At 40.3% G+C, this 21931-nt stretch overlaps 1 protein-coding gene across 5 annotated transcripts in view; it reads right to left on the reverse strand.

The window, feature by feature from the left end:
• st18 (ST18 C2H2C-type zinc finger transcription factor) overlaps positions 1–21931 on the reverse strand; it is a 417712-nt gene that overhangs the window by 105022 nt on the left and 290759 nt on the right. For all 5 annotated transcript variants that reach the window (XM_043688314.1, XM_043688317.1, XM_043688315.1 and 2 more), the window contains one exon: positions 6784–6874. In XM_043688314.1, the coding sequence (XP_043544249.1) occupies positions 6784–6874 (91 nt within the window). The remainder of the gene's footprint in view (positions 1–6783; positions 6875–21931) is intronic.

Below are 21931 nucleotides of genomic sequence, written 5' to 3' on the forward strand. Positions count from 1 at the left end.
GGAGAATGTGCAAACTCCACACAGACAGTCATCCGAGGTTAGAATCGAACCTGGGACCCTAGTGCTGCGAGGCAAAAGTGCTAACCACTGAGCCACCGTGCCGTATGATGTCCATCAACCCTGCCCTCCTCTAACCTCTGGGTCTTGGATGTCTCAAACCAGTCATAGGCCAATGTTTCCTACAACGAGATGAATGATGCAAGTGGATACAATTATAGTTAATGGAGATGTGTGAGCAGGAGAGGTGGTGAGGTGCACCTATTGAGTGAATAGGAAGCACAGGTTGTCAAATGGGAGGATGAGATGGATAAGAGTTGTTCAGTGGATATGATGCATGAAATAGTGCAAGTTATGATCCATGAGCTTTGGTAAGTGGTGTGTGCAGTAATACAGTTAAAATGAATGGAGGCAGTGTGATTGTGAGGCAGCAGAGGAAAAATGGTGGCATTTACGCTTGCAGAGCACAGGATATCATTGACTTTTTTCCTGGACTGCCAGGACTTCCTTTTCATGTTGGACACAGCACTGATCCAGACTGCTTTTGTACCTAGGTTGACTGTGCTTGATGTCATAATCTTCGGGGCAGTCAGTTGGAAAGGACTGCTCTCATCTCCATTTACCCAACACCAACATCTCAGATCACTGTTTTTGAAGCCATGTGTTGAATGATGAGATTTGAGCACCGCAATAGTGAGGGCAAGTTCCAGGAATGCAGCTTTTGAAACAGTGTTGACCTTGTCTTTAAATATAGTGCCAGATGAATACTAGAAAGTTCTGACAATGGCAAGCAGTTCTGCCTCTCCAGACATGTGATTCCCTAAGAAAGGGGTGCAAGAGCCTGGTTGGATAGTTAATGAGGTGTAGTGTAGAGCAAAAGACTGCATCAGAAAAGTTGCTCAAGCCATGACAGTCTGAATACTGTGAATCTTGCTCAACAAAATGTTTTAACTGAAAATAGGAAAATTTCAACCACAGTCCAAAAAAACAGACCCGGGGTGGGGGTATTGAAAAGCTGTAGATTCCAGAATCATACAAACGTAGAAGGAGGTCATTTTGGCCCTTTGTACCTGTACTGGGTTTTCAACAAGCATCATCAGTGCCAATCCTCATATCCTTGCATGCTATTTCTATCCAAAATAATCATCCAGATCCTCTCTAACGCCTCAATCGAACCTATCTCCATTACATTTATAGGCACTGCATTTCATAACTTAACTGCCCAGTGTGTGAAAGTTTATTTTTCTCACATCCCTCATGTGATTCTTTGGCACATCACTTTAAATCAATGCCCTCTTGTTCAATTTGAGATTGGGAACTCCTCCATATCTAATATATCCAGCCTACTCTAACTTTGAGAACGTCTATCAAATCTCCTGTCAGCCTTCTTCTCTTCAAGGAAAACAATCCTAAATTCTTCAATCTATCTTTATAACTGAAATTTCTCATTCCTGGAACCATTCTTGTAAATCACTTTTGTACTCTCTTCAATGCATTCACATCTTTCTTACAATGTGGTACTATCAACTATACAAAACACTCCAGCGAGGTCTAAAGTGTACAATATCACCTCCTTGCTCTTGGTCTCATCACCCCAACTAATAAAGCAGAGTTCTCTGTAATCTTTATTAAATGCTTTTTCCACCTGTTGATCCACCTCAATGATCTTTGCACATGTACACTCATCTCTCCCAACTCCTGCACCCCTTTCGAATTGTATTCCCTCTTAATTTCTTCCTACCAAAGTGCATCCTCTCATGCTTCTGTACATTTAACATTATCTGTCACCTATCTGCTCACTCCACCAACTTGTCTATGTCCTTTTGAAGAACTCCTCACACTTTACAAATCTTCCAAGTTTTGTGTCATCTGCAAACTTTGAAATTGCCTCCTACAAACCAAAATCTAGATCATTAACACATATCAAGAAAAGCAAAGGTCCCAATACATGGAGAATTCCAATATAACTCTTCCTTGAATCTAAAAAAAATCCATTGACCATTCCTGTCAACACCTTGAGATGGACACACATCGAATTTTGGCACCTCATTTTCTTATCTTGACCAACTGTTCTGGAAGCCACTACACCAAGAACATCTCACTTGATTCCAACTCCATTGACCTCTCTGGACACTAACTTACCCTTGTCAGTCACAAGCCTCCATACAATCTGCCATTATAATTGTTTCCTTCTCTTCCATAAAGGTGATCAAACAAAATCCCTAACCTTACACCCCATAGTGCAAAGCTGATTAGTGCAAACATTTAAGCAAACCTGAACTGGTGATATCTCATACCTTTCTGACTTTATCTTGAAGGTAGGATGTAATTTTAAAGTTTTTGTGCATTCATGTCCTGCAAATGCTTTACAATTATGAAGCTGCCACAGGTAGCGTAATGCTCCACATATCACAAACATGCTGCTGACTTCATCTCTGCATTTCAACCTGATGTTGGGGATTCGATCTTGTATTAAGTCACAACTTAAATGCCATAGTTCCCACCCTAATGTGTATACAAAATTCTGCCAAGTTGTCGAGGTTTCTTTGTAGCTTTCTCCTTCTTTCTGCATAGGTTTGAAGTCTCCTAATTTATTATCAATGGTACATTTGGAGATATAAGACTGCTTCAAATGATTAATATTTAATAATATATTGGCTTTGAAAGTGGTACATCATTGATTTACCAGAAAGGTACTGGGGTGTACGGGGTCAAATTATGATCCTAAGGAAACATTACTTGTAATTTCTGTATTTCAATCGTCCATCTTTTGCCTTTCAAACATTTATAATACATCACAAGCCCACCCAAATTCTTGCTAACAATGTCTTCTGTGTAATCTTGTCAAAAGAATTCTATCCATATATACAATAAACATGTACAGCCCCTTTCCATTAAGCTGGTGACCAATTCTAAATATTTAATTTACCAATCAGGCATTAGTAAATCTACATTGCCAAGTTTTGATCACATCACTCTCCTCACTATGACTTTGATGATTAAATAGTTGTGACTTTCCACAACTGATTGGTCGATAGCATTCCGGTTTCCTACTCCTTCACTTCTGAAATAATGGAATTATTCTTGAAATCTTGATGAAGACTTGACACACTGACTTTGTGGAAATTATCTGGGAAGTTTAAACTTCCAGCACCTTCGATCTGGTAGTTTCCAAAAACATCTCTGTCTGTGAGCTAGAGTCAGAGACCTCAGAGGATTCCAACTTACTTGTCAGGATAGTTACCTAGGAAGAGCTAAAGGATTTACTACCAGTTCTAAATGTTTGGTAACTACACAACTGTCGACCTATTATTCTCCACTGGAACCCCCATTTCCATCCCGGATGACCTCCATGATTCCACATGACTGACCACACCTCCAATTTGACTCAACTACATAGCCTGGTTCACCTGATGAAATTCTCAACTAGACTTGACCAGTCCCTATGAATCAAGTACCCTCCCAACCAAAATACTCCCCTGAGAAGCCTCCTACCTGACCCTACTGCTTCGTCGTACTGACCTGACAGCAACCCCTGATTCTTGAACAGCATCCCCTAACCTGACTACCTCCTCCCCTACCTGTCACCCTACCCATTCACCCATCTGCCCCTCTAACCCCACATCCAGCCACATCACACCCTCCCCACATACCCACCTTACATCCTCACCTACGTATCTTACACTTTTCTCTTGTACTCTAACACACCCTGTACATTTAAATTGTGGCTACTACTGGAATAAGGTTGCTACTATTGTAGAAAGGTTTGCACAAAGGTTTCTTACATTCTTCTATTGAAGGATTCCTGTGCTTTGAGGCTTCTACAGGATCCCCCACAGAACACAAGCCCAGAAAAATCACAAATAAGTTAACGGTGCAACCTTTTCTTAACTTATCTATGATGGAAACAATGATTCAAGCCTCAATCAGAAGATTTGGGCCAATAGTTTCAATCTTCTTAATATCTAAATGCAGGAATTGTGCTTATCTAATACTAGATTTTGGACAAGTAGCCAGATAAATTAGATGCAATTGCGGGTTTGCAAGAGGTGTAGTTAGGTAAAGCTACAAGTTAGCATTGATGTGTTTTAGATAATGTACAAATCTCAGATAGATTATCTGAGAACAAGAAATTTATTTTTCTCAGGAAATTTAATACAGCCAAATACAAAAATGAATAACTTAAAAATGAAAAGTTGAAGATGGTGTGGAATTTCAAATAGCTTTGACCAGGAATCAGATATATAACTTGCAATTGTAAGTACCTTGACAGTTTAATGTTAAACATGTAGAATATTTGATATTGAAAATCAACAAGCTGTGACTGACCAAGTGTGACTAAGAATAAATCCACAAAGGAGTTAGAAGTCACAGCAAGAAAATAAAACTTCTAAAAATTCATCAGAAAGAAAAGAGGGTTATTGGAATAAACATAACAAAATTGAGAGTGTGGTGCTGGAAAAGCACAGCAGGTCAAACAGCATCCGAGGACATTTCGGGCATGAGCCCTTCATCAACCCTTCAACATCATTCCTGATGAAGGGCTTATGTCCGAAACATTGATTCTCCTGCTCCTCGAATGCTGCCTGATCTGCTGTGCTTTTCCAGCACCACACTCTCGACTCTGATCTCCAGCATCTGCAGTCCTCACTTTCGCCTAAACATAACAAATTGTTGGAAGTGTCATTTTTATCTATTCTAAGCTTGTCCTCCTTTTTTTGTAACCTGTTATTTCTCTTTCCCTGAAGATCAAATAGCTGTTGAGTGGATTGGGGATTTTCTGTATTATGTTATTTGTTAGAACTATCGGGATGATTATTCAGAGGGCCCTTTCTTTATGTTATTTGTTTGCTTGTGCATGAAAATGCATGACCATTTAATTTTAAGATTTGTTGTGATTTAAGTTTTTATTCATTCTCTAATGTTGAGCTCAGGTGTAGATAAAATGTGTATATATAAGGGCATAATATATTTCTCATTGACATAGATCAAGAATTCTTGAAGTTGAACAATGTGCAATCTTTGAAAATGGCTTGTTATTTTAGGCATGTGGGGTTAAAGAGTGGTGCATGAACAAATGAGTCATCTGAGAAACGAACTCCGGAGCGGTAATAATCTCACCATATTATAAATTTCGAAAATCTGCAAAATAATCTATGCATAAATCCATCTGAGTACAGTTTTTACTGCCTGGCATGAATTGCACACCCATCTTGATTGTGCTAGCCATTCTGATATCATAGACATCCAATTTGAATGTTGTGTATCATGATTACTCATCGCCAACTGTTTAATCAATGTTCTCATCTTTCTAATCCATCCTTGCCAAAGGCTCTTGCCCACTGTGAGGCTGTCTCCCTCTCCAGGGTGCTGAATAGCACATTTGTTTAGGCCAGAGTCTTCTCACAATTTTCTCCTTTTATCACAAATTCTGCTCACAGCTTGGTCTTCAAGTACTTGTATTGCCAAAGGGAACTTTTTTTGATATATATCGAAAAGCTCAAATCCTTGAATCAAAGGTGTTTGACATCGGCACAATAAGATATATGTGTACCCAAGACTAGAACTGTGATGAGAATGAACAATTTGGAAAGCTTCCTTTTCAACAGCTTTTGCCTGATCTACAAGAATGAAAAAGTCAAAATCACAAGTGAATAGCTAAATGCAATAAATTAGTTATTGACTAATTAATAAAACACGAGGGAAGCATTTTTAGCATCAGAACAGTGTGCTAAACTGATTGTTCTGTTGATCACTAACTTGCACTGTTAGAAGAACTAAATTGCCACATAGAAGTAAATTTCACGATGGTTCTTCAGTTTGGCTGTCATTACTTTGACAGATGTGCCAAATAAAAGCAGTTTAAATGTTCTTCCACAGCTTGTGTGCCGAGCTTAGGTTGGATGAGCAGAAGACCATCCATGTCAAGTTTACCCATTGATTTAACTAAATTTCGGTGCAGAATCCTGTGAAAACAGTAGGTAAATCTATCTGACACAACCTATCGACATCTTCCATCCCAAGCTTAATTTTACTTCTATAGTTACTTATGGTTACACTTCCCCCATAGGCTACATGCAAATAATAGCAACAGATATGGCAAACCCTAACTTATATCCCCTTCACTATTCTTCCTTACAGAGATAAGGCTATTGCTATGAGACTGCCATGAATATCCTAAATAGGCACTAAGCCAGGTCGTAGCATCCTAGCATGGATGATGAAATGACTAACTTCTGCCTTTGATTTTTCTGATGCACTTTTTTTTATTAAAGTATCAGAGGAATATTTAAAGGATTTACCAGTGAGTGTAGCATCTTCTATGGGACATGTAATCCCCCTCACAGTATTGAAATGACTGACAAGAGGTAGAAATCACAAATGATGGTCTTCAGAGGAATCTAACTTAAAAGTTTTTTTTATCAGAAGGTATTTTCTGTTCCTAGGGTAATGTTTTAAGTGACTGCTCTGAACAGAAAATATTTTTTCCCACATTGTAACTATTTTCCCAATGTCTCCATCAGTTCCAACCTCACAAAAAGAATACCAATTGTACTCCTTTTATCAAGTTCATTCATAATGATTTTGGAAAACTGAGAGTTTGGTAGTGACACAATTTTTGTCAATGTTTGGACTGTGGATGCCAAAACACACTTAGAGCTCGTAGTTAAATAGGATAACTTTTAAACGAACATTTCTAAAATGAGTTAAACAATAGAATGAAATAACTTCTTTGATTATCTGACATCTCACTGCAAATTAAGTACACTAAGTAATATGGCTTACCTTCGGTGAGAATTACGATTGCTATTCACATGTCCTCTTCCTGTACAGCCTGGGGTTGGACACCTGAGCACATTCTCATGCATAGCAAGGACTGAATATAGAAAAAGATGCAACAAAACATGTCTGTATCAGTAATAATGCTGGTTTATTTCACTGTTTTCTACTTAAGTGCATATCTGCATGTAATAACCATTCATCTTTAGGTGTGGTCTGGTCATAGAACATAGAAAAAAATAGAACATAGAAAAATACAGCGCAGTACAGGCCCTTTGGCCCTCGATGTTGCGCCGATCCAAGCCCACCTAACCTACACTAGCCCACTATCCTCCATATGCTTATCCAATGTCCATTTAAATGCCCATAAAGAGGGAGAGTCCACCATTGCTACTGGCAGGGCATTCCATGAACTCACGACTTGCTGAGTAAAGAATCTACCCCTAACATCTGTCCTATACCTACCACCCCTTAATTTAAAGCTATGCCCCCTCATAATAGCTGACTCCATAAGTCAGAGGCAGGTCCTTAGCTTATTGTTTGTTGCTATTTCATCATGTTTTTGTCAAGAGTGGTTTGACACTGCCTTCCACTCACAGGGCCAGGGCAAGCAGGCGGGTCCCAAGCCTATCTCAGATGGAACAGGAATTGAACTGGCATTGTCGGTACTAATCTAAACCATACACTAGCCAGTTAGCCAAATGAGAAAAACAGTCCACAACCCAACATAATATTCAAAAGTAAGAAACTTACATTGGATATATTATACATAACAATACCTGCTTAATATGGGAAGGCAAAGATGCAAATTGAAACACTGAATTCTGTTTGATGGTAATTTTATGTAAGATTAATATTCAATTTTCTTCATTTGTTTGAAAAATCCTAACATTGGTTGGTGCATTGTTCCATGCCCATTGAAAGCCCTGTGATATTTGACCAATGAACCATTCACCACAAATATATATCACTCAGCGGTGTTAGCCAGATCTTCCACTACACAGGCAACACCACAAAGTATGATCTTGTCTTAATATCAGACTATCCAAATGTTTGCACAAGTTGCAGGATAACATCACAGTGTACCTCAAGGTTTGTTATAAAAAGGATCAGTGATTCGGGAAATTTAGATCCCAATGGTTGATAGGATCATAAAAAGAATTGAGTAATTTTCAGAAAGGATAAGGTTTCTTCTTGCCTGGGATGGTCCAAAGTTCCTGCCCAGAATCTTCTCATCTATTCTAACTCTGAAGGGTAAGTTGGTTTTCCCAGTCAACGATTCTCTGGGATAGAATCATTCCTAAATCTACAAACATTAAGCAGAGGCAGTGGCATAATGTCATAGTGGCATAGTGCCTTTGGAGACTAATGTTTGGAGGATAGAGGTTCAAACCCCACCATCGTAGACAGTGAAAACTGAACTCCATAAAAAGAAGAATATAAAGCTAAACTATTGTTGACCCTATAGCCACTGTTAGTTGTTGTTAAAAACCCATCAGGTTTACTAATGTCTTTCAGAGAAGGAAATCTGCCATCCTGGACTGGCCTCCAGGTTACTCCAGACCCCAATATGAGTGGTTGACTCTTAACTGCAATGGGCAATAAATTCTGGTTTAGCCAGTGGTGCACACATCCCATGATTAAAAAAACAGTGTCACTTGATCAGGAACATATATTGTTTATATTATTTTAACAATACAGTGGAAAAGTAACAAATGATACATAAATATAATGCTATTCTCCACCAGCATCCAAATCAAGTTTACAGCAACTCAGTAAAAGGGCTCATTTTCATATACAATACACACTGGCCAAGGAGTAGGCTGATCAATTGCAGTGCTCATCTAATAGCATCAGAGAGTGTCCTTAACCATTTCCCTTTCCAGACCTCATTTAAATATGCTCAGGGAACTATCGGTGGGAAGGTAATTGGTAAAAGTTGTCAATGTGGCACGCACTGATTTCCTCAAGGTATTTGTTAAAATACCACACAACATGTGATCAGATTTACAGCTCATGTAATAAAAGGGATAGTAGCAAAATTAATAGAAATTGGTTGAGTGACAGGAAAAGGAGAATATGGATTAATGGATCAGGGTAGGGTAGAGTTTGAAGTGGAGATTTTCAGAAGCTGTTGCTGGGACTCTTGCTCTCCTTGATTTATATTAGTGATTTGGGACTTGCTGGACAGGGTACAGTTTCAAAATCTTCAGATGATACAAAGCTTGCAAGTACTGGAAACTGCGAAAGATAGCATAGCGTGCCAGAAAGACATAAACAGCTTGGGCAGACAGTGGCAGATAAAATTTAATGCAGATAAATGTGAAGTGATTTATTTTGGTAAAAAGAACACAGAAAGATAATATAACATTGCATACAAATCAAAAAGGGCTACAAGAGCAGAGAGGACCTGCATGTAAATGTGCATAAATCACTGAAGATCGCAGGATGTTAGAAAGGATGGTTAGTAAAACATACAGTATGTGAGGTATTATTAATAGGGGTACAGAATATCAAAACAAAGAAGTTATGTTAAACATGGATAGAGTATTGCTCCGGCATTAACTGAAGCAATGCATCCAGTTCTGGTCGCCACAAATTGTGTGAGATGTATGTCAAAATTGGGCTGGGATCTTATATATGCCATGAGATTTTGATATAAAAAAGGCCTCATTGGTAAATTGATAGTTGCCAGACAAAAATAGGTGCCATTCATATTCTCATGATACTCCTCAAAATAACAGAACTGTCACTATTTGGGAAAATGTTAAAATGGAGATCTGATTCACAAGAGGGTCATAAACTGCGAAGTTATTTAAGATTAAAAAAATACAAACATAATTATACACCTCTTTCAATTTTATGCTCCACTGATTTCAGTGCAGGGAAATAAATGCAGCATGGCTACATGAAAAATGTCACTTGTGACTACGTTTAGAGCTGATTCCATTCTGTGGCAAGAACAGAAAACTGGAGAAATTGAAACATGAACATGACATTACAGATCAGACAGGGAAGTACTTGAGATGTTACAATATAATCAAGGACTCTGTGCAGAAATACATGTTTCAGATGCTATAATTACAACATAGTTGTGAACAAATTGTTGAGAATGAGCAGAATGATGGTACTTTTAAAAGGGAGGGTAACTTTCTTCGGGAGATAATTGGGACCAGTTGCAATATCAGCCAGCATGGGGCAAAGAAAGGGAACTGGGTAGTCAGCAATTTAGCATGAATGAGATTTTGTAGTGGAATATGCATCTGAGTCAATAGATTAACTTTCGCAGAGTGGACATGGGAAAAAAAATTAAAAGTAAATGTCCAGGAGTTAAGATCTACAGCATCATATGCCATAGTGCAATTTGTTTGTTAAACAAAACAAGAGGGGTTTCAATGGTAATTGACTAAATGGTTACAATCAGGGGAAAGAATGCATGGAATCTTTGAAACTGGAATGGAGCTGCAGCAGAGGAAATTATGGAAAGATGTTTAAAGAGACAGTTTGTGCCATACAACAGTAGGCAACTTTGACAAAAGGAAAGTAAAACCTGAGAGAGAATTATGAATCTAACAATGCCTAGTGATGGATATTTAAACTAATCCTGTGTCTGATGTTGTAAAATCTGCACCTCCTTATTGGGAGAGAAGTTGTGGAACATGCTGCAGGAATGATCAGGAGTAACAGTTGTGCAAGAGATAAAGGCGTCAAAGTTGAGGATGAGAAAGCAGTTGTGAAAATTTATGGCTACAGAATTTCATGGGAAATAGAAAGTTAAAGGTGATTTATTTGTTACTTTGAAAGTGCATCTTTAAGTGACAATGTTGAGACTTTTTCTCTGGAGCAGGTGCAGTAGGAAATAGAATGTAAGGAATTGAAGAGATGTGGGTGGTAAGCATTTCAAGAAATAGGAGGTTGTGCAGGCCTTTCGCCATTTGGCCTATTTGTAATTCATTAAGATCATGGCTGACCTCATTCCTCAGCTGCACCTCTTACACCTCATGCTTTAATTCCCTTTGTACTCAAAAACCTATTCATTTCTTACTTGAATCAGTTCAACAAATAAACATTCTCAGTTCTCTGGGGTCGAGATTTCCAAGGATTTCAAAACTTCATGTGAAGAAAGTTAAAAATCACACATCACCAAGTTATAGTCCAACAGGTTTATTTGGAAGCACTAGCTTTCGGAGTGCTGCTCCTTCATCAGGTGGTTGCTTGATGAAGGAGCAGCGCTCCAAAAGTTAGTGCTTCCAAATAAACCTGTTGGACTATAACTTGGTGTTGTGTGATTTTTAACTTTGTACATCCCAGCCCAACACCGGCATATCCAAACCAATTGAAGACATTTCTCTTTATTTCAGTCCAAACCTCTTACTCTGTGATTATGCTCACTGGTGCTATGTTCCCTGGTCAGGTGAATCATTTTCCCAATATCTACCCTGTAAAAATTATTTTAAGAATGTATATGTTTGTACTGGAATACTTCTTATTTTTCTAAATGCCAGGTAATATAAGCGCAATCTGTTCAATCCCTTCTCATTAGACAATTCTCTCCTTCCATAAGTCAGCCTGTTAAATTTTGTTGTAATTCTTTGAAAGCAAACATCTCCTTTCTTTGCTAAGGAGACTAAAGCTGTAAATGTCTATGTCAGGTTTGGTTTCAACCAAGGTCCTATTTAATTTAAAAAAAACGTTTTAACTTTTATTGACTCATGTCATTGTTATCATATGGAAAGAAATCATTCAGCTCCTTGAGTGTATGTCAGCTCTCTGTACAGCTATTCAGTTAACTCCATTCTATGGTGCCAACCCCAAAGCTCTGTAAGTTTAGTTCACAAAAATATCCATTCAATTATATTTGAAATAATTAATCATTTTCATTTTCAAGATCCTTAAAGGCAGCAAATTTCAAGCCATCACTATTCACTGTGTAAAAATAAAGTTTCTCCTCACATTCCCCCTGCGTTTCTTGACAAATCTCTCTCCCTTTGTTCTTATACCATCGATTAATGACAACACCTTTTCTTTGACTACCTTACCTCATCCTGCTATAATCCTATACATCTCTACCAAAACTCCTCCAAACTCCTTTGCTCCAAATGTCTTCAAATTAACCTTAACCCTAACCTTGTAGCTGAAGTCCTTCAATTCTGGAATCATTCTTGTAAATTGCCTTTGCACATACTCAAAGGCTCTCATATCCTTTGTAAAGCATCATAAGCAGAACCGAATAAGTACTCTAACTAGAAATTTATACAGGATCAGCATAAACAGAAGTTATAGGAGCAGAATTAGGCCATTTGGCCTATTAGTTCTGCTCCAGCAGTCGATCATGGCTGATATGACTTGAATTCCACAACTCCCTTCAGCAATGAGTTCCACAGATTAGCCAGTGAAGAAATTCTCATTTCAGTCTTAAAGGGTTGTCCTTTCACTCTGAAGCTGTGCCCTCTGGTCCATAGACTCTCCTATTTTTTGGAAACATTTCCTCCATATCAATTCTATCCAGGCCTCACAGTATTTTCCAAGTTTTAATCAGATCCCCCCCCTTCATCGTTCTAAACAGCATTGAGTACAGACCCAGAGGCCTCAACCTCTCCTCATATGATAAGCCTTCCATCTCTCTGATTACCCTTGTAAAATTCCTTTTGGCACTATTGAACACCTGCACAGGGCCCAAAACTGCTCATAACATTCCAAATGTGGCCTGACCAGAGCCTTATACAGCCTCAGCAGGACATTTTTGATCTTGTGTTCTAGCCCTCTTGAAATGAATGCCAATATTGCATTTGTCTTTCTAACCACCAAATGAACCTACATATTAACCTTAAGAGAATTCTGAACTAAAACTCTCAAGTCCCCTTGTGGTTCAGATCTCCAAAGCCTTTCCCCAATTAGAAAATAGTCTACACTTCTATTCTTTTCCACCTCACCTAGCATGTCCAAGTCCTTCTGTAGCCTCCCTACTTCCTCAACACCACTTGTCCCTCACTTATTTTTGTGTCATTTGCAAACTTAGCAACAATGCTAAGTTCCTTCATCCAGATTGTGAATGTATGATGTGAACGATTAGATTAGGTTCCCTACAATGTGGAAATAGGCCCTTTGGCCCAACAAGTCCATACCGACCCTCCGAAGAGCAATCTACCCAGACCCATTCCCCTACATTTACGCCTGACTAATGCACTTAATACTATGGGCAATTTAGCATGGCCAATTCTTTGGACATCTTTGGACTGTAGGAGGAAACTGGAGCACCCAGAGGAAACCCATGCAGACCCGGGGAGAATCAGTGCTCAGTGCTAACCACTGAGCCACTGTGCCGCCACAATAGTTGAGGTCCTAACGCTGACACCTGTGGAACACCACTAGTCACTGGCTGCCATCCTGAAAAAGACCCTTTTATCCTTGCTTTCTGTCTTCTGCCAGTTAGAATTCTTTGTCCATGCCAGTACCTTGCACCAAACACCATGAGCTCTAATGTTATTTAGCAGTATCCTGTCAAAGGTCTTCTGTAAATCCAAATAGATCATGTCCACTGGCTCTCTTTGTCTAACTTGCTCATTACCTTCTCAACAAATTCTTATGAATTTGTCAGGCATGACTACCCCTTGATGAAGCCACACTGACTCAGTCTTATTTTACCATGAACTTCCAAATACTCAGCAATCTCATCTTTAACAATGGACTCTAAAATCTTACTAGTGACCGAGGTCAGGTTAACGAGCTCATAGTTTCCTCTCTTCTACCTCCCTGCCTTCTGAAACAGAAGTCATTTTCCAATTATCTGGGACCGTCACTGACTCCAGTGACTTTTGAAAGATCATCACAAATGCCTCTACAATCTCCTCAGCTATCTCCTTCAGACCTCTAGGGTCCAGGTAATTTATCTATCTTCAGTCCTTTCAGCTTCCTTTTCTCCTCTTCCTTTGACTCTGCTGATGTCTTCCGCTGTGAAAACTGACAGGAAAGTACTGATTCAGTTCTTCTGTCATTTCTTTGTTTCCTCATTACGACTTCTCCAGCATCATTTTCCATCGGTCCAATGTCCACTCTTGCTTTGCTCTTAAATTTAAGTTGTATAAAAAAACTCTTGTAATCCTTTTTTTATTACTAAGTAGCTTACTCTCATATTTCATCCCCCACATATTTCTTTTTTGTTATCCTCTACAGATTGTTAAAGGATTCCCAATTCTCAGATTTTCCACTAATTTTCAACAAATTATATGCTTTTCTTTTGCTTTAATGCTATCCCTGACTTCTCTCATCAACCACGGTTGCCTCATTTACCCTTTTGGTGTGTTTCTTCTTCCTTGAGATGAATTTCTGATACGTCTCCCAAATTATCCCAGAAACAGCTGTCATTGCTGCTCTATGATCTTTCCTGCTAGGCTCCCCTTCCAACTCGGGCAAGCTCCTCCCTCATGTCTTTGTAGTTACCTTTACTCAATTGTAATGCTGTTACATCTGATTCAATCTTTTCTTTCTAAAAATACAAGGTAAGTTTTAACATATTATGGTCACTGGTCCCTCAGCGTTCCTTACCTTCAGTTCCCTAATCAAGTCTGCCTCATTACACCTCACAAAATCCAGAATTGCCTCGTCCTAAGTGGGGTCTACCACAAGCTGTGCCAAAAAGACGTTAAGTAGACATTCCATGAATTCCTTTTCTTGAGGTCCAATACCAGCCTGATTTTCTCAGTTTACCTTCGTATTGAAGGCCCTCATGATTATTGCATTAGCGCCTTTCTTACATGCCTTTTCTACCACCTAATTTATTTTCTTTCCAAGATCCTGACTACTGGTAGAAGGCCTGTACCCATCTCCCACGAGGGTCTTCACGAGCTTCCTTGCACAGGTTCTACGTTGTACAACTCAACATCATTTCTTGATATTGACTTAACAATTTCTTATGAATGAGGCAACTCTGCTCCCTCTGCTCATCTGTTTGTCCTTTCTTTACAACATGCATCCTTGGATGTTTAGTTCCCAGCATTACCCCTTACAGTCATGTTACTGTGATACCCACCACATCATTCCTGACAAATTCAATTTGCGTTATTAGCTCATTTACCTTGTCTCATGTACTGCATTTAACTAAGTACAACACCCTCATACCTGCATTAATTGCCTCCTTCTCATTGTTGTCTCCTTATCTGATGTGTCTGAAGTTAGATTTCTGCGCTTCCATAATGTCTCTCCTATTACCTGTTCTGGAAACTTTAACCCTCTGCTGAGCACCCCTCACCCTTTTAACATTTTCCATAACTATTCATGCAACTGAACACCACCAGCCCCACCACCATGACAACAAACACCAAGCTTCACTATTTAGTTTAAAATCCTATCCACAGCCCTAGTTATGTGATTCACAAGGACTCTGGTTCCAGCATGATTACAGCTCCCTCTGTACCCAGTACTAATGCCAATGTCTTATGAATTCAAATCAGTTTCTCCCACATTAATCTCTGAGCCTCACATTCACCTCTTTAATTTTGTTGACCCCTGTGGCTCAGGAAGAAATTCAGAGATTATGAACTTTTTGGTTCTGCATTCTAATTTAGCCTCTAACTGCCCATATTTCCTCAGCAGAATCTTTTCCACTTTCTACGTACATTGTTAGGACCTCTGTGAGCTACAACAAGTGGAAAGGTAATAAATTGGGGGATGGCAAATTAGGCAGAAACTAGGGAGTAGGCAAAGGTGAGATCTGCAGGTGCTGAAGATTAGAGTCAAAAGTGTGGTGCTGGAAAAACACAGCAGGTCAGGCAGCATTCAAGGAGCAGGAAAATTGACGTTTTGAGCAAAAGTCCTTCATCAGGAATGAGGCTGGGAGCCTCGGGGGTAGAGAGGTAAATGGGAGGGGGGTGTGGTTAGGTAGGAAGGTAGCTGAGAGTGCGATAGGTAGATGGAAGTGTCGGGTGGTGAGGGAGTGGTGATGGAGGAGGCCCAGGACCTGCATGTCCTTGGCGGAGTGGGGGGGGGAGGGGGGGAGTTGAAATGTTTGGCTACAGGCAGTGGGGTTGGTTGGTGTGGGTGTCCCAGAGATATTCTCTGAAGTGCTTTGCGAGTAGTAGTCCTGTCTCCCCAATGTAGAGGAGACCGCATTGGGAGCAACGGATAAAGTAAATGACATGTGTGGAAGTGCAGGTGAAACCTTGATGGATGTGGAAGGCTCCTTTGGGGTCTTGATTGGTGGTGAGGGGGAGGTGTGGGTGCAGGTTTTGCATTTCCTGCAGTGGCAGGGGAAGGTGCCAGGAGGGGACGGTGGGTTGTTGTGGGGGGGCATGGACCTGATGAGGTAGTCACGCAGGGAATGGTCTTTACAAAACGTGAATAGGGGTGGGGAGGGAAGTATATCTGTGGTGGTGGGGTCCGTATGTAGGTAGAAGCTAGGAAGTGTTAATTGGGAGGAGTCGTTATTAGGCAAGTCCACATTTGACATGCAGGAATTTTTTAAAGACCTGCTGATGAGAGTTCAGGACCAGCATGTTCCAGTAAGTACGAAAGACAAGGATGGTAAGGAAAGGGACCCTTGGATAACGAGGGAGGTTGTGAATTTAGTCAAAAGGAAGAAAGAAGCACATGCAAAGTTTAGGAAACTAAAATTGTCCAGGGCTCATGAGAAATATAAAGGAAGCAGGAAGGGGCCATGAAATGACCATGACAAATAGGGTTAAAGAGAATCCCAAGACATTCTAGACACACATTAAAAACAAGAAGATAATTAGAGAGAAGGTAGGGCCATTTAAGGATAAAGCAGAGAACTTGTGCTTGGAGGCAGAGGATGTGGGTGAGATCCTGAATGAATACTTTTGAGTTGGTAATCACCCAGGAGAAGGATAGGGAGAACAGTGAGATTTGTGCGGAATATTTGAAATCAAGAAGCAAGTTGTATTGTGTCTCTTGAAGAGCATTAAGGTGGATAAAGTCCCCAGAGTCTGATGATATTTATCCCAGGTTATTGAGAGAGGTAAGAGAGGAGATTGCTGGGGCCTTAACCTCACTAGCCATTGGAGAGTTCCTGGACGACTGGTGAGTAGCTAATGTCACTCCTCTATTCAAGAAGGGAAATAGGAAGAATCAAATAAACTATAGGCCAGTGAGTCTCACATCAGTGGTTGGGAAGCTATTGGAGAGAATTCTTTGGGATAGAATTTATGAGCATTTGGAAAAACATGGTCTAATTATAGGCAGTCAACACGGCGTCGTGCAGGGAAGGTGACTAAGTTGACTGAATTTTTTGAGGAGATGATGAAGATGATTAAGGAGGGTAGAGCAATGGATATTGTTTACATGAATTTTAGTAAGGCTTTCAACAAGGTCCATCATGGTAGGTTCATCCAGAAGATTAAGATGCATGGGGCTTAGCCGCTTTGATTCAGAATTGGCTTGCCTGAAGAAGATAAAGGGTAATAGTCGAAGGGTGTTTTTCAGGCCAGAGGCTTGTGACTAGTAGTCCGCAGGGATCTGTATGGGACATCTACTGTTTGTGATATATAGAAATTACTTGGGTGAAAACGTAGATGGATGGTGAGTAAGTTTGTAGATGACACCAAGACTGGTGGGGTTGTGGATAATGTAGAAGGTTGTCAAACGATATATCAGGATATAGATCAGTTGCAGATATGGGCAGAGAAATGGCAAATGGAGTTTAATAAGTGTGAGGTGCTGCACTTTGGGAGGCCAATGTTAAGGAAAAGTATACAGTTAATGGCAGGACCCTGAACAGCATTGATGTACAGAGGGATCTTGGGGTTCAAGGCCACAGCTCCCTGTGGCATCAACTAGCAAAAGTAGAGTCAATGGGAATCATGGAAAACTCTTAACTGGTTTGGGCCATACCTGCCACAAAGGAAGATGGTTGTGGTTGTTGGGTATCAGTCATCTCAGCTCTAAACTATAGGAATTCCCCAGAGTCCTAAGTTCAGTTGCTTCATCAATGGCTTTCCCTCCATCATAAGATCAGAAGTGGGAATATTTGCTGATGATTTGCTAAAACTTTAGCACCAATTATGACACCTCAAACATTGAAGCAGTCCATGTGCAAATACAGCAAGCTCTGGACAATATCCAGTTTTGGGCTGACAAATGTCAAGTGACATTTGCAATATTCAAGAGCCAGGCAATGACCATATCCACCAAAAGAGAAGCTAATCTTTGCCCCTTGACATTCCACCACTGAATCCTCACAATCAATATATTGGGGAATGCCATTGACCAGCCACATATATAATGTGACCATAAGATGCAGGAGAAGAAGCAGGTAACTCCGCTGATTGAGTGTTATTCTGCCATAAAATGAGATCATGGCTGATCTGAAAAACCTCATTTCTACTTGCCTGCCGTTTCTCCAAAATCCTTGATTCCCTTACTGATCTAACTCAGCCTTGAACATATTTAACTACATAACTTCTTCAGCCCTCTGTGCAAAAGAGTTTCACAAATTCACTAAACAAAAAAAAAAGAACTACAGATGCTGGAAATTAGAAACAAAACCAGAAAATGTTAGAGAAACTCAGCAGATCTGGCAGCATGTGGGGAAAAAAGGCAGTTAAACGTTTTGGGGAGAGTGACCTTTCTGACATTTAGAGGCCTCCTGAGATTAGGCACAAGATAATCGCATGGTCTTGGTAATGAATAATTTCATCAAAATGCAGGCAGGCAGGCATCAACAGCAGGCGGGCCAGTCAGAAGCCATTGGCAAACTAGATCAAAGGATGAGGCATCCAGCAATGTTATAATATGTCACATATATAAATATTGTTCACTACAAATTAGGCACTGCACTTTAATGTGATTCATACTGAGGCTAAAATGAATAAACAAGGAATGTATTAGAGCTTGGCCTACACATATCTTCCACAATTACACCCAACTTGTGAATGGGAGTACAGAATCAGTAATGATTCTACTTATCTCATGAGGCAAAGGTTTATTCTACTTTTCAGCTTTTCAAGTTCCCAGTCAATGCTCACTGGCATACAATATCAAAAGTTGCACAATACCAGATCATTGTCCAACAGGTTTATTTGAAATAACCTGGTATCGTGCGACTTTTGACTTTATCCATCCCAGTCCAACACTAGCACCTGCACACACAGGAATACAGTGAACAGTTCACTCCCCACACTCCCTCATAGCACAATTGTCTGCTGACAGAAGTTGCATAAAGTGCCACCTCTCTCAAGTTAAACACACAGAATGCTCAAGCATTTCAGGGCAATTTTGCAGCCTACGCAAACTCCAAAATGTTGAAGGCTAGACAAGGAGATATCTCAGGACTCCTCTCAACCTGCTGCCTATTATGAGACACCTCACTGTTCAACACTTGGTTGTTATATCCTGATTGAAGTCTTATAAGCAACCTAACTGTAGTTCCATCTACTGTTAATGTGTTGTCTCACTGACAGCTGCTTTTTCCCTAATGGTAAGTGGGACTTGTAAAAAGTGAGATCACTTGGAGTTATAAAGCATTTAATCAAACAGATAAGAAAGCATTATTCTATAGCAGAAATATTCAAGCACTGCAAAAATAAACAGGTCCATGTGATATTTTGCATTAACTGGGACTGCTTGCTATATAACTGACAGAAAGTTGGAGGAAGTTCAAACCTAGCTCTTTCATCTTGAAAGTGAGTTTCATTTAGGTTCTCTGTCTTCCTGCACTTGCCAGTGCATTGCTCTATCACATTCTCTTTTTGGGCTACACTGCAAGATCCTGTTGGACTTGTCAAAGCATTGAAACTTCATTTGAAAGAGACGTATGCTCTGTTCCATTATGATCCTGATGGAAATGGAAGAAGCTTTGTATCTTTGTTCTATGTTGGCCTGAGGCTTTTTACTCAAGGTGTCTGCCTTTTATTGGAGCTGATGGCCTTTGTGTCCCAGCAGCAGTTGCTGTATGGTCCAAGGACTTTGGAAGGAGACCTGTGAGTTCTTTCATATGTAAGAGTCATGGTAGCTTCCAGAATATTTTTAGATTAGATTACTTACAGTGTGGAAACAGGCCCTTTGGCCCAACAAGTCCACCCCACCCCACCGAAGTGCAACCCACCCATACCCCTACATTTACCCTTACCTAAAACGACGGGCAATTTAGCATGGCCAATTCACCTGACCTGCACATCTTTGGACTGTGGGAGGAAACCGGAGCACCCGGAGGAAACCCACGCAGACACGGGGAGAATGTGCAAACTCCACACAGTCAGTCGCCTGAGGCGGGAATTGAACCCGGGTCTCTGGCGCTGTGAGGCAGCAGTGCTAACCACTGTGCCACCGTGCCGCCCACTGGCAATATCTGGCAAACACTTCCAAAATCTTGTATCAATTGTCACAGATTGAATTTTGAAGGAGTGGAAGCCGTTTCTATTGATGAACTCTGCAGGTTTATGGTTGGACACTCTCAAAGCAACATGAGTGCAGTCTATACTACCTTGTACCTGAGGGAAGCCAGTGATGGTGAAGAATCACACTGACTGAATGCTTGACTCTCCTCATCATGGTGAAAGGAGTATGAACAAGTGTTAGTTAAAGAAGATGGAATCAATGATATCCCAGATGTATCTGTGTATTGAGCATTGGAAGCTGTCACAGTGCTACACAGTTGCTGTTAGAAACAAGACACTGCCATAAACATGAATGCTGTTGAGACCTTGGTGGCATTCAGGACGGTCTGGCTACCTAAGTCATCTGAGTGCATGCCATGTTCAAGATGATAAGTTTTGTGATAATACTTCAATACTTTCTCAGTCTAGGCCTGCACTGTGTTCCAAAATCTGTAGAAAGTGACAGCAAGATCTGTAGTTGCAGGTTTGTGCAATTCTCCTTCACCTTCTTGGGTCAAAATTTATCTACCACCTCTCCCTCTCAGGCTGTGCAGAAGCCATTTGTGGTTACTGTCCCTGCTGGATTTATTGGACCAATTTATAATTGCTGACTCTTTTGTCACAGAAAGCAAAGCAAAGTCATAAGGACTCCAGCAATGATGTGTCCATGTCAGATGCATGAGCTAATAATCTGTGGGGAATTACCATTTCAATAGCGGGTCTCCTGAGCCCTCATATCAATCACAATGAGACATGGTATGCCAAGGAGGCTTCACAGGACAAAGTCATGCCTTAATAAGGAGCTCTGAGATAGATAATGTTTATGTTGGGACCAAAGTTTTCTTGCAGAATTGGGGAGAGATACACTCTTCTTAACTGGAGACCCCAGTAACTCTGTTTCTTGAAAATACCCTGTTCCCTCTTATGCTCTATAGAACGCTATTGGTCTATCCTGGATTCTCCCTTTTGTGTCACCATTGCCTCAGCAATCTAGTTCAACAAACAACATCCCCAAATTTGAAATTCATTTTCTCTATGGACTGTCCTTTGAAAAAAATACTGATCATAATTCCTAAAACCCAGTGTCCCCAGTTCAGAGACTAATGCCTCCACTTTACCCTAATTAATGTACCTGTAAATCTGGACTGGTTGCATTTGACCTACAGGACTGACTAATGTCCAATACACAGACTGAAAGGGCACATTCTGAATCTGATAGCACAAATGCCAAACTCGCCATGGTCAACATTCTGGAGTAGAATCAGACAAGTACCACAACTGAGTGTGGAGTATTCTCTGGCTGACTGTAATACAACTTGTCCCCACTAAGGACTGGTGCCCTTTGACTTTCAGACATAGCCATTTGGTAGAAGCATAAGTTGTTGGCAAATTGTATTGATGTGACATTGATGTAGTATGATATGTCCACCCACTTGGCTGTTCAGCTCTTCTAATCATGACAAGATTGCACTAGAAAGCAATGCAAGCCTTCCAAATTCCTCAGGCCATATAGCAAAAGCTGCTGAGAGAGAAAGTAAATGCAAGGCGAGTGAGTGTTAATAAAGTCAAAGGGCAAAAGAATATTTTGTATTTAGATGGATGCAGTGCGTATGTATCCAAGGTAACCTGGTAGAGGTATGCAAGTCATAAATGTCTCTGAGTTCCAGAGTGAAGACCTTAGGGTGTGAAGTGGAGTGAGAGTTGGTTTGAAAGCCATGATGATGTGTTACTTTAGCCTCAAGTTTTATGATGGCGATTTGCTTGGATGAAGGATAGAAGAGGAAGGTGTCCCTGGAACATGCATGAAAATGGTAGGGAAGACAGAG

This window comes from Chiloscyllium plagiosum, chromosome 4, assembly GCF_004010195.1.
Source record: "Chiloscyllium plagiosum isolate BGI_BamShark_2017 chromosome 4, ASM401019v2, whole genome shotgun sequence".
Classification (NCBI taxonomy): Eukaryota; Metazoa; Chordata; class Chondrichthyes; order Orectolobiformes; family Hemiscylliidae; genus Chiloscyllium; species Chiloscyllium plagiosum.